At 53.2% G+C, this 13,834-nt stretch overlaps 1 protein-coding gene across 1 annotated transcript in view; it reads right to left on the reverse strand.

Annotated features, from left to right (window-relative positions):
- LOC145340224 (RNA-binding protein 10-like) overlaps nucleotides 1-13,834 on the reverse strand; it is a gene marked incomplete at its 3' end in the record, with an annotated part of 34,012 nt that overhangs the window by 13,847 nt on the left and 6,331 nt on the right. Inside the window, exons 2-6 of the mRNA XM_080184651.1 lie at nucleotides 11,146-11,242; nucleotides 9,564-9,741; nucleotides 8,484-8,657; nucleotides 7,314-7,383; nucleotides 4,919-4,992 (exon numbers count right to left, since the gene is read on the reverse strand). Coding sequence (XP_080040777.1) covers nucleotides 4,919-4,992; nucleotides 7,314-7,383; nucleotides 8,484-8,657; nucleotides 9,564-9,741; nucleotides 11,146-11,162 — 513 coding nt within the window. The remainder of the gene's footprint in view (nucleotides 1-4,918; nucleotides 4,993-7,313; nucleotides 7,384-8,483; nucleotides 8,658-9,563; nucleotides 9,742-11,145; nucleotides 11,243-13,834) is intronic.

The following is a 13,834-nucleotide window of genomic DNA, read 5'->3' on the forward strand; positions in this document are numbered from 1 at the left end:
ATTTAAAGAGGCTTCTGACACACACTGGGGAGCGACAGATCACACACAACCATTCAAAATCCATCCCGACTCTGCCCTCCCTCTCTTGACCCTGCATCTTAGAAAGTGGCCATCAGTGGTCAGTGTCAGCGGGCATCACTCCACAGAGAAAATCATTGCAGCATCACCATGATCAGACATTAGGAACCCCAGCTGATTTCCCCCCCTCTCTCTCTCTAACCCAGGGATCACTGGACAGTGATCAGGAGCAGGAACCCTGGCTGATTTCCCCTCTCTCTCTCTCTCTAACCCAGGGATCACTGGACAGTGATCAGGAGCAGGAACCCTGGCTGATTTCCCCCCCTCTCTCTCTAACCCAGGGATCACTGGACAGTGATCAGGAGCAGGAACCCTGGCTGATTTCCCCCCTCTCTCTAACCCAGGGATCACTGGACAGTGATCAGGAGCAGGAACCCTGGCTGATTTCCCCCCCTCTCTCTCTAACCCAGGGATCACTGGACAGTGATCAGGAGCAGGAACCCTGGCTGATTTCCCCCTCTCTCTAACCCAGGGATCACTGGACAGTGATCAGGAGCAGGAACCCTGGCTGATTTCCCCCCTCTCTCTAACCCAGGGATCACTGGACAGTGATCAGGAACAGGAACCCTGGCTGATTTCCCCTCTCTCTCTCTCTAACCCAGGGATCACTGGACAGTGATCAGGAGCAGGAACCCTGGCTGATTTCCCCCCTCTCTCTAACCCAGGGATCACTGGACAGTGATCAGGAGCAGGAACCCTGGCTGATTTCCCCTCTCTCTCTCTCTAACCCAGGGATCACTGGACAGTGATCAGGAGCAGGAACCCTGGCTGATTTCCCCTCTCTCTCTCTAACCCAGGGATCACTGGACAGTGATCAGGAGCGGGAACCCTGGCTGAGCTCTGTGGCTCCTCCAACCCTCTTCCAGCTAACTGAGGCAATGGCTGAAGTTATATGGAAGTCTCAATTGGAAGAATCTTGGTCAATTCTTGGCTGAGCCTGTAACAGATTTATACCTGACTTTGGAATTCAGCTGTCTTATTTTGCTTTTCCAAACCCCTGCCATATGTATGCACACAAGCACGTGCACGCGCACACACCCTGCTCCAGGAAAAGTACACAACACGCCATGATTACACCACTCAGGACCCCATCAATTTGGAGCTCTGACTCAGGATGCAGGCGTCCAACATAAGATGGCTTCCCATCTGCTCAGCTCGAACCGCTCCTGCTCTGAGGCTCCCTGCGCCCCTTTGAGCCACTGTCGCACACTGAGGGCGCAAAGGGGAGAGGGGGGTGGGGTCAGGCCATTCCCTTTCCCACTGCTCCCCCTCTCCCCAAACACCGTGCTACACCACCAAGACCAACAACACACAGACACTGCCGGACGGGAGGGGAGGGGACGGCGCGGAGCCGCGGTGGGGGGGGAGACAGAGCCGCAAGGGGGATAGGTTTGGGAGGGAGGGGGGGTGAGACGGAGCCACAGGGGGACGGGGGGGGGGGGGGGGGGGGGTGAGACGGAGCCGCCAGGGGAATGGGGGGGAAATTGTCCCTCTACATTCCCCAACTCACACTCAGAACCCTTTGGCCAAACACAGCAGAAGTGAACGCATCCCGCCATCCCCGCTACACAGGCAACCAGAATGCCAGCCAATTCCACCAACAGACCACAGCCCCGCCAAGAGAAACCAGGGCCACTGCCAAAAGCACACGTTGCTCGCACAACCGAAACCAGTCACCCTACAAGACAGCGAGGAGGGTGGGGGAGGGCGCGCCCCAGGCACACCCGCACATACAATCCTTCAGAGAGAAATGTGGCCACTAGTCCGTCCACTACCAAGCAAGGACAGACAGAAGCCCCAGGTATCTGGACTCGAGTTTCAGATGGTACAGAGTGACAAAGTGTCAGGGACAGTAACCTGAACTGGCTCACTTCCAAGTGTGTTTTCCTTAAAGAGAGAGGGGGGGCCGGACTGCTTCTCTTTGTTAAAAAAAGACACAAAACAGATTCAGCCTGTCAACACTAACCACACTTCATTCCGTTATATTTCTCTTTTTAAAAAGCAAGATAATTTCAGCAGAAAAAGATATTGTCTCATGTGTGTGTTTCTCTGGTGGTTATAACTACTGATTGGATATCTTTAAAGACAGTGACACCTGATCCACACATGCAGGGGGCAGAGAGACAGAGAGAGAGAGAAGGGGGACAGAGAGAGAGAGAGAAGGGGGACAGAGAGAGAGAGAGAAGGGGGACAGAGAGAGAGAGAGAAGGGGGACAGAGAGAGAGAGAGAGAAGGGGGACAGAGAGAGAGAGAGAGAAGGGGGACAGAGAGAGAGAGAGAGAGAAGGGGGACAGAGAGAGAGAGAGAGAGAGAAGGGGGACAGAGAGAGAGAAAGAGAGAGAGAAGGGGGACAGAGAGAGAGAGAGAAGGGGGACAGAGAGAGAGAGAGAAGGGGGACAGAGAGAGAGAGAGAAGGGGGACAGAGAGAGAGAGAGAAGGGGGACAGAGAGAGAGAGAGAAGGGGGACAGAGAGAGAGAGAGAAGGGGGACAGAGAGAGAGAGAGAAGGGGGACAGAGAGAGAGAGAGAAGGGGGACAGAGAGAGAGAGAGAAGGGGGACAGAGAGAGAGAGAGAAGGGGGACAGAGAGAGAGAGAGAAGGGGGACAGAGAGAGAGAGAGAAGGGGGACAGAGAGAGAGAGAGAAGGGGGACAGAGAGAGAGAGAGAGAAGGGGGACAGAGAGAGAGAGAGAAGGGGGACAGAGAGAGAGAGAGAAGGGGGACAGAGAGAGAGAGAGAAGGGGGACAGAGAGAGAGAGAGAAGGGGGACAGAGAGACAGAGAGAAGGGGGACAGAGAGAGAGAGAGAAGGGGGACAGAGAGAGAGAGAGAAGGGGGACAGAGAGAGAGAGAGAAGGGGGACAGAGAGAGAGAGAGAAGGGGGACAGAGAGAGAGAGAGAAGGGGGACAGAGAGAGAGAGAGAAGGGGGACAGAGAGAGAGAGAGAAGGGGGACAGAGAGAGAGAGAGAAGGGGGACAGAGAGAGAGAGAGAAGGGGGACAGAGAGAGAGAGAGAGAAGGGGGACAGAGAGAGAGAGAGAAGGGGGACAGAGAGAGAGAGAGAAGGGGGACAGAGAGAGAGACAGGGGGACAGACAGAGAGAGAGAGAAGGGGGACAGAGAGAGAGAGAGAGAAGGGGGACAGAGAGAGAGAGAGAAGGGGGACAGAGAGAGAGAGAGAAGGGGGACAGAGAGAGAGAGAGAGAGAAGGGGGACAGAGAGAGAGAGAGAGAAGGGGGACAGAGAGAGAGAGAGAAGGGGGACAGAGAGAGAGAGAAGGGGGACAGAGAGAGAGAGAGAAGGGGGACAGAGAGAGAGAGAGAAGGGGGACAGAGAGAGAGACAGGGGGACAGACAGAGAGAGAGAGAGAGAAGGGGGACAGAGAGAGAGAGAGAGAGAAGGGGGACAGAGAGAGAGAGAGAAGGGGGACAGAGAGAGAGAGAGAAGGGGGACAGAGAGAGAGAGACAGGGGGACAGACAGAGAGAGAGAGAGAGAAGGGGGACAGAGAGAGAGAGAGAGAGAGAAGGGGGACAGAGAGAGAGAGAGAGAAGGGGGACAGAGAGAGAGAGAGAGAGAAGGGGGACAGAGAGAGAGAGAGAAGGGGGACAGAGAGAGAGACAGGGGGACAGACAGAGAGAGAGAGAGAGAGAAGGGGGACAGAGAGAGAGAGAGAGAGAAGGGGGACAGAGAGAGAGAGAGAAGGGGGACAGAGAGAGAGAGAGAAGGGGGACAGACAGAGAGAGACAGGGGGACAGACAGAGAGAGAGAGAGAGAAGGGGGACAGAGAGAGAGAGAGAGAGAGAAGGGGGACAGAGAGAGAGAGAGAGAAGGGGGACAGAGAGAGAGAGAGAGAGAAGGGGGACAGAGAGAGAGAGAGAAGGGGGACAGAGAGAGAGAGAGAAGGGGGACAGAGAGACGGCGTGCGAGAGAGAGGGAGGCGCAGCGCGCGCGAGAGAGAGGTGGTGCGCGCGCAAGGGGGGGGGGGGGTGGCGGCGCGCAAGAGAGAGAGAGAGAGAAAGCATGGACATGTGAGGGAGGGGAAAATCGACTCCTGAGAACACAAGCTGGCATCTGTGAGGCGAAGGGGAATTTTTGGTGGTGCAGAGAAGACTCAAGAGGTGACCTGATCAAGGTGTCCGAGATTATAAAGGACATGGACAGAGTAGATAAGGAACAGCTCTTCCCTTTAGTTGACGGGACAGTCCTGAAGGGGACACAGGTTCAAGGTGAGGGGCAGGACGTTTCGGCGGGGGGGTTGGGGGGGGGGGGGGGGGGTGCGGGGATGTGAGCCCACAGGGTGGTGAGGGTCAGGAGTGTGCTGCCTGGGAGGGTGGTGGAGGCGGGATGCCTCACATCCTTTAAAATGTACCTGGATGAGCATTAGACACATCATCACATCCAGGGCAATGGGCCCAGTGCTGGCAGATGGGGTTAGGTGGGAGTTCAGGTGCTTCTAATGTGTCAGTGCAGAATTGATGGGCTGAAGGGCCTCTTCTGTACTGTGAGGTTCGGTGAAACCTTAGCTAGAGGCAGCTGCTGGGAGTTGGGAGGACTGATTCTGCCAGGTTGGGGGGTGGACAGGAACACAACGGCCAATGCTGAGTTGGTATATCAGGAGTAGGGTGGGGTGGGGTGGGGGTGGGGGGACGTGGATAGATTATATACTGCAGGTGGGCGCGCAGATGGACAGGTCATCGCGCTCTCCGGTCCTCACAGGGGCAGCGATCGCTGCTGCTTCTTGAGGGGTGGGGGGAGTAGGAGGGGGTTTCTTGTCTTACCCACCAGGTGGTACTGGTGTGTGTGTGTGTGTGTGTGTGTGTGTGTTCAAATGCAGCAGAGCAACCTGATTGGCTTCCATCCATCTAGTAGCGTCCTGCAAGTGATTAAACTCCACGAAGGCGAACCCACGGCTTTGACCTGGAGACAGCATTCAAATACAGACGGAGTGTGTTAGTTCATCACATTAAAACACGGCAGCCTTTGCCACAGCAGAATCAGATACCCCCTGTTCGCACGGGCAAGCTACACGCACTGGGGGAAGGGGAGGGGGGGAATAGAGGAACGCACCCCGATACAACAAACACAGACAACAACCACTGCTGCACCCTGTGCCCCACCCCCGGAGCGAGGTACAATGACCGGGGGTGGGTTCCCGATTCCGACAGGGGCACGCCGTGAGGCTGAGCTGTGGCTGAAACCCCCAGCCCTGACCCGGTAAATGCGGCGAGGAGTCCCCTCCCCCTCTACCCTGCGAAGGAACGACCGTCACTCAGCCTCCCCCACCCCTGGATATACAGCCACACAACACCAAGGCCAGACCAGCTGGCCACATCACACAACAGCACAGAAAGGGGAGCCAGCGGGGTTGGGGGGGTGGGGAGGCGGGGGCGGGTGGTGGTGGTGGTTGAAGGGACAGGGTTAATCTACATTGGAGTGTGAGGAAAGAGGGGGTCTCACCTCAACCTCCAGCAGTGAGTCACCTCTCATCTTCTAGGCAATGGCTAATTTTGTGATCCCACACCAATCTGTATGGGAGTACGGGGGTTATATTACTGGATTAGTAATCCAGGGTACGGGAGCGCAGGGTTATATTACTGGATTAGTAATCCAGGGTACAGGAGCGCGGGGGTTATATTACTGGATTAGTAATCCAGGGTACGGGGGCGTGGGGGTTATATTACTGGATTAGTAATCCAGGGTACGGGGGCGCGGGGATTATATTACTGGATTAGTAATCCAGGGTACGGGAGCGCGGGGGTTATATTACTGGATTAGTAATCCAGGGTACGGGAACGCACGGGTTATATTACTGGATTAGTAATCCAGGGTACGGGAGCGCGGGGTTATATTACTGGATTAGTAATCCAGGGTACGGGAGCGCGGGGGTTATATTACTGGATTAGTAATCCAGGGTACGGGAGCACGGGGGTTATATTACTGGATTAGTAATCCAGGGTACGGGAGCGCGGGGTTATATTACTGGATTAGTAATCCAGGGTACGGGAGCGTGGGGTTATATTACTGGATTCGTAATGCAGGGTACGGGAGCGCGGGGGTTATATTACTGGATTAGTAATCCAGGGAGTGCAGTTCTATTGAGAACTCTCTGGTAACAAGGGGTCAGCAATTTGGATGCAAGCTTTAACACTGATCCCCGTATCATCAAGGATGAAACGGTCCAGCAGCAATCACCTTTCCTTGGGAATGAGTCCCACATTCTCCCCACTCCCCGTGGGACCGGCTCCCACATCCTCCCCCTCTCCCCCACCGTGGGAGCGAGTTCACATTCTGCCCCTCTCCCCCCCATGGGGTTCAATCCCACATTCTCCCCCACTGCCCGTGGGAGTGAGTCCCACATTCTCCCCCGCTCCCTGGGTAAAGACATTTCTCCTGAATTCCCCCAAGATCGGATTAATTAGTGACTGCCTGAAATTGATGACAGCCCCTAGTTCTGGTCCTCCCCCAACACACATCTCTCCGCCGACCCTACTGAAACCCCTCACCATTTTAAAGAATCACCCCCTTAGCCTCTTCCTTTCTAGAGGAAAGACCCACCCTTCCAGGTTATTTAATCTTTCCTGAGTTACAAGCTTTCAATTCTTGCTTCATTTTGAAAATCTTTTATTTTCTGCACCTACTGAGCTGAAAGCGTGAAACACGCGGGCATCATTTCCCACTGCATTCCTGTTCTCTGTCTGAGATATGGAGGACAGAATGTTTCATGGTTTTCCAGGAGCTGGGCCTGTTCCGTTTCAATGCCAGCGCTCCTGCTTTCACGCAGAACAAATTCCGGGATTATTAAAGGGAAGAGGGTGGGACGACAATGCTGGAGAATCCTGGGAGAGACACGCTGGGAAATAAGACAGTGGAAACAGAAAGAGACAGCCACAACAAAACAACCTGGAGACAGGGGACAGAGGGGGCATCATTCGAGCACGCTAAACGAGGCCGTGACACTGGGTGGGGGAAAGAATTTCAAAGTGTTCTTCTTACAGGACAAGGCCGAACGTCCGGTGGCCGGACCCTTCCCCGTGCGACGGCTGTTCCAAACTCAACCACACCACGCCAACCTCAGTCTGTTTGGCAACTCGGCGACGGGGCGCCTGATGATCGTGGAAGTCCCAGAGTGAACCGGGACGGAGGAGAGGGAGGGCTGCAGAGAGAGAGAGAGAAGGAAGGGGGCGGGGGGGATGCCAGAGTTTGAGAACATCCCGATAAAACCCACAACAGATTCTCACCTGAGGATTTGTTTCTCATGAGACGTACTTCCCGAGGCTGGTAGCCGGCATACTGCAACTGGACTCGGATCTGGAATGAGACAGAGGAGAGAAGCAAACTCTAGTGGCCCTGATCATCAATGCCTTTCACTCCAATTCACCTCTTTCGCACTCAAGCAAGCTGTCTGTAGGCAGCATTCACTAACAGAGACTGATCTCTAAATCTACCTCCACACTGTCCCCCCATCAAACACTCCCAGGACAGGTACAGCACCGGGTTAGATACAGAGTAAAGCTCCCTCTACACTGTCCCCCATCAAACACTCCCAGGACAGGTACAGCACGGGGTTAGATACAGAGTAAAGCTCCCTCTACACTGTCCCCCCATCAAACACTCCCAGGACAGGTACAGCACCAGGTTAGATACAGAGTAAAGCTCCCTCTACACTGTCCCCCATCAAACACTCCCAGGACAGGTACAGCACGAGGTTAGATACAGAGTAAAGCTCCCTCTACACTGTCTCCCATCAAACACTCCCAGGACAGGTACAGCACCGGGTTAGATACAGAGTAAAGCTCCCTCTACACTGTCCCCCCATCAAACACTCCCAGGACAGGTACAGCACGGGGTTAGATACAGAGTAAAGCTCCCACTACACTGTCCCCCCATCAAACACTCCCAGGACAGGTACAGCATGGGGTTAGATACAGAGTAAAGCTCCCTCTACACTGTCCCCCATCAAACACTCCCAGGACAGGTACAGCACGGGGTTAGATACAGAGTAAAGCTCCCTCTACACTGTCCCCCCATCAAACACTCCCAGGACAGGTACAGCACGGGGTTAGATACAGAGTAAAGCTCCCTCTACACTGTCCCCCATCAAACACTCCCAGGACAGGTACAGCACGGGGTTAGATACAGAGTAAAGCTCCCTTTACACTGTCCCCCATCAAACACTCCCAGGACAGGTACAGCACGGGGTTAGATACAGAGTAAAGCTCCCTCTACACTGTCCCCCATCCACTGCATGAATGATGGTTCTGTGCTTTGTCCACTCAGCTCTCAGGGGCAACATGAAGATTCAGCCTCACTGAGTAGATTGGAGTCAGATGTTGTGTGCATGGGGCGAGGGGATGGGGACGATGTGGGGGGCGGTGTTGGAAGTTGGAGCCTCGCTCTGTCTCACATACGTCGTTCTCGGTGGCGGACTGAGGCAGCATTCGCAGCATGATGATCTTGCTGGCTTTCTCCTCGCCAGACTCACTCCTGTAGTCCTGGTCCCTGTAGTCACCATCGCCTGGGAAGCTGAAGGGCTCCTCGGCATTCTCATAGCTTTTGTAACTGTCGCTGTCCTCTCTGTATTCCTGCACAGGGTGACAGGGTTTGTGTAAGACACAATACTACAGGTGGGGATGATCGATATCGGTGCATTCCCACCCCACCCCGGGTGCATTCCCACCCCACCCCGTGCACGTGTGCCCCGCACTCACCCGCCGACGCCCCCTGCCCTGCTCGCCCCGCACTCCCCCCGTGCATGCGGACCCTGCACTCTGGGCTGTCTGATGAGCCCCTTCGGCAGTGTTAGGGAACAGGAATCAAACCCCAGCAGCCACACACATAAGAACATAAGAAATAGGAGCCCTTCGAGCCTGCCCCGCCATTCAATAAGATCATGGCTGATCTGAAGTGGATCAGTTCCATTTTCCCACGTTCTCCCCATAACCCTTAATTCCCTTGTTTATCAGAAACCTATCTACCCGTGACTTAAATATATTTAGTGAGGTAGCCTCTACCACTTCAATGGGCGGAGAATTCCAGAGACTCACCACCCTTTGAGTGAAGAAGTTCCTCCTCAACTCTGATCCAAACTGTCCCCCCCCTTATCTTGAGGCTGTGCCCACTAATCCTGCTGTCCTTTCTAAGCGGGAAGAATCTCTCTACCTCTACCCTATCCATCCCCTTCATTATCTTATATGTCTCTATGAGATCCCCCTCAGCCATCTAAACTCTAACGAGTACAAATCCACTCTATTCAATCTCTCCTCATAGGCTAGACCCCTCATCTTCAGTATCAGTCTAGTGAGCCTTCTCTGCACTCCCTCCTTCCGCAAGTGCAGTGACCAAAACTGCACACAGTACTCCAGCTGCGGCCTCACCAGTGCCCTGTACAGTTGCAGCAAGACCTCCCTACTTTTATATTCTATCCCCCTCGCTATAAAGGCCAACATTCCATTCGCCTTCTTGATCACCTGCTGCACATCAGACATTACCTCAGACTGTTCATAGCCCCTGTACTCCTGCTTCCCGTAGTCCTTACTCCCGTCACATTCATATTCCCGGTCATAGGATCGGTAATCCATGTCTCTGTAGTCATGATCCCGTGGCTCTGACTGCTCCTCTTTACTGCGGTCACTGCCGTAGCGACCCATTCGCTCACCCCGACTCGCACTGCAATGAAAAGGGTCATAGAAACATGGAAACCAGAAGCAGGAGGCCATTCGACCCTTCAAGTCTGCTCCACTTTTGATCATGGCTGATCATCAAATTCAATATCCTGATCCCCCCCCATATCCCTCGATCCCTTTAGCCCCAAGAGCAATATTTCATTTCTTCTTGAAATCACACAACGTTTTGGCCTCAACTACTTTCTGTGGGAGTGAATTCCACACATTCCCCACCCTCTGGGTGAAGAAATTTCTCCTCACCTCAGTTCTAAAAGGTTTCCCCCTTATCCTCAAACTCTGACCCCTAGTTCTGGACTCCCCCCACCATCGGGAACATTCTTTCTGAATCTACCCTGTCTAATCCTGTTAGAATTTTATAAGTTTCTATCAGATCCCCTGTCACTCTTCTAAACTCCAGTGAATATAATCCTAACCCACTCAGTCTCCCCTCATATGACAGACCTGCCATTCCAGGAATCAGCCTGGTAAACCTTCGCTGTACTCCCTCTATAGCAAGGACATCCTTCCTTGCTACGTAGCGGGGTGGAGGGATTAGACACATCTCCCATCTCCTGCAACCCTTGCCCCGTAGAGAGATTCTTGTGCACCTCCCTACCCCACCGCAGGAGCAGGAGGAGAAGGAGGCCATTCAGCCCCTCTCTCTCTCTAGCCTGTTACACAGGAACAGGCGGAGGCCATTCACCCTCCTATTCTAACTCAGTCTCCCTGCCTCGGTTCCGTAACCCTCAATCTCTCTCTCTCTCTCTCTCTCCCCCCCCCCCCGCCCCCCCACCACCTCTTTACCCAGCAGAAACCTCTCAACCTGGGGTGTGAAATTTCCAATCGCCCCCTCCAGCCTCGACAGCTTTATTTTGGGGAGGGGGAGAGTGTTCTGGGTTCCCCCCTCCCTCTGGAATGGCCAGCCTCTCATTTTAACCTTCTGCCACCACCCCCCACCTCCACCGCACCCCCCCCCAACCCCCACTTCCGTCACCAGAGGAAATAGTTTCTATTGACCCAACCAAATCATTTAAATCATCTTAATGCCCCCTCGATCCTCGACACTCGAGGGGAGGGAGCCTCGACTGTGTGACCCGCCCATCCTCGAGACTTAACCCTTTCAGACCCTTCGGGAGAGTTTGGGTGGTGCAGTGCCACACTCTTTCCCAGAGGGCAGTGCCCAGAACAGCACACGGTGCTCCTGATGGGCCCTGGCCAGAGCTTGGACATGCCCTTGACACTGCGCCTGAATGCAGCTTTCCAATCAGCAGTGGGAGTTCAGTTACTGTGTCACTGCTCTGTGTGCTCTCCATCCCAGGGAGCTGGGAGCAGCAGCAGCAGTTACAAGGCGGAGACAATGAATTAAGTGGCACGTTGTGTGAAGGCAGGAGAAGCCTGTTCAAGTTACCGTTTGTCGTATTCCATCGTCAGTTCCCAGGCAGTGGGCACACAGCCAGGAATATCCAGATGTCCAGCAGCTGTCTCAGTCTCTCCTGCAGCTCCTCCTGGAACACACAACAAGCTTTGTTCACTCTCCCCAACCTAGCAATCCAACCTCCATAGCAAAAACACAAGCAGCGTACACACTTGTGCACACATTCCCACCCGCGCACACACTTCCTCCCTCCTGCGCACTCCCGCCTGCACCCAAACCCCCTCCCTCCCGCTTGCACCTGCACCCGCACTCCCTCCCTCCCACTCTCTCCCTCCCTCCCACTCTCTCCCTCCCTCCCACTCTCTCCCACTCTCTCCCTCCCTCCCTCCCACTCTCTCCCTCCCTCCCTCCCACTCTCTCCCTCCCTCCCTCCCACTCTCTCCCTCCCAAACTTCCACTCTCCCTCCCGCGTGCCTGCACTCCCTCCTGCGCCCACCTGTGCGTGCACTCCCGCCCACCCACTAGAACTTTATCAGTCTCTATGAGATCCCCCCTCATTCATCTGAACTCCAGCAAAAACAATCCTAACCTAGTGAACCTCTTCTCATACATCAGCCCCGTCATCCCCGGAATCAGCCTGATAAACCTTCACTGAGAGTAAGGACATCCTTCCTCAGCAAAGGATACCAAAACTGTGCACAATACGCTAGGTGTGGCCTCACCAAGGCCCTGTATAATTGCAACAACAGTAAGAAGTCTCACAACACCAGGTTAAAGTCCAGCAGGTTTATCTGGTAATAAACACCACTAGCAGTGTTTACCCGAGTCCAACGCTGGCATCTCCACATCATAATTGCAACAACACATCCCTGTTCCTATATGCGAAACCTCTCACAATGAAGGCTAACATACCATTTACCTTCTTTACTGCCTGCTGCACCTGAATGCTTACCTTCAGCGACTGGTGTACAAGGACAGCCAGGTCCCTCTGCACACTCCCCTCTCCCAATTTACACCCATTCAGGTAGTAATCTGCTTTTTTGCTTTTGCTTCCAAAGTGAATAACCTCACACTTACACCGCAGAGAGACTGGGATAGGTTCGGCATGAAGGGGAAATCCTGGCTGCAGTGGAACCCTTGTGAGTAATACCCACAAAAGTATCAAAATCATTGGTATTATGAAGTTGCTATCTCTCCTGGGGAGGAGAGATGCTGGCAAACAACACACACGTCATTCGCTGTTCTGTTATACACAAAACAAACAGAACAGGAGCACCATGCCATCAGAGGGTCAGTACCGAGGGAATACTGCCCTGACGAAGCCAAGGACTTCTCCGCAGTGCCCCGTGGCCAGAATTTAGCTGCCAATTAATACGATTGAAATAAAAGGAATCGGTTTTGACATTAACACATTACTGTTTACTGGAACATGCTTAGCAATGTCTGTGTAGTACAGCCCTGGCAGTGAAACACTTCAGGAGATAGTGAGGTGACGAAATCTGCTGAAAAGGAAGCCGCCTCTCCTTCCTCAACCTCACTCCTGGGGGATCATTCATCAGGGTCTCCGTACAGACGGCAGCTCCATCCCAACAGAGGGTCCACGTAATGAGGGCACCACCTCAAAACCAGCAACAGTTGTCCTCCGACAGGAATACATGTTCCTCAAACTTGCTCTCAATCCTTCTCTTGATTCTCTGCGATATTGGTGGTGAACCTTTGCTGTCCAAACACGACGCCCTGTCAGTCGCCAAGATGTGTTTTTCAGTAGCGCCACAGAGCGAGCTGGAAAACGAGATTAGGACGGACTGATGCTCGATGGCTGGCGCCACTCGACCCATTGAATTGGGGAGCAGATGCTATCCCAGACCAGCGTCCCATCCCTCACCCAAACCGCGCCCTCAACATTAGCACGCCGCCCATTGGGGTGGGGAGGGCAAACACAGACCACTGCCAGCCACATGTGAGGGGAGGAGAGGGAGCTGCCGTGACACCATTCAGTCCCTCTTGACCCTCCTATCCCCTTGGGGGAAAGGAACTCTTCATTCCCTCTTCTTTAGATTGTATCTATTACCCTAAAAATTTCAAATATGGGGGGTTTTTTTAATCCCACCAACAACTTGGGAGATAAATTTGATTCAAAAAATACTTTTAATTCCCACATGCAACAAGGATAAAATTGATTTAAAAAAACTTCTAATTCCTTCACGCACACAATAATAATTGATACTGAATAGAAGTTGTACAAGATATTGGTAAGGCCACACTTGGAATACTGTGTGCAGTTCTGGTCACCCTATTATAGAAATGATTTTAACTAGAAAGAGTGCAGAGAAGATTTACTAGGATGCTATCGGAACTTGATGGGTTGAGTTATAAGGAGAGGCTGGATAGATTGAGACTTTTTTCTGTGGAGCGTAGGAGGCTGAGGAGTGATCTTATAGAGGTCTATAAAATAATGAAGGGCACAGATCAGCTAGATAGTCAATATCTTTTCCCACAGGTAGGGGAGACTAAAACTAGAGGGTATAGGTTTAAGGGGAGAGATACAGAAGGGTCCAGAGGGACAATATTTTCACAGAGGGTGGTGAGTGTCTGGAATGAGCTGCCAGAGGTAGTAGTAGAAGTGGGTACAATTTTGTCTTTTAAAATACATTCAGACGGTTACATGGGTAAGATGGGTATAGAGGGATATTTGAATTGATTTATTGTCACATGTATTGGG

Source organism: Carcharhinus amblyrhynchos, unplaced genomic scaffold (genome assembly GCF_965287045.1).
Source record: "Carcharhinus amblyrhynchos unplaced genomic scaffold, sCarAmb.v2.hapA scaffold_853, whole genome shotgun sequence".
Taxonomy (NCBI): Eukaryota; Metazoa; Chordata; class Chondrichthyes; order Carcharhiniformes; family Carcharhinidae; genus Carcharhinus; species Carcharhinus amblyrhynchos.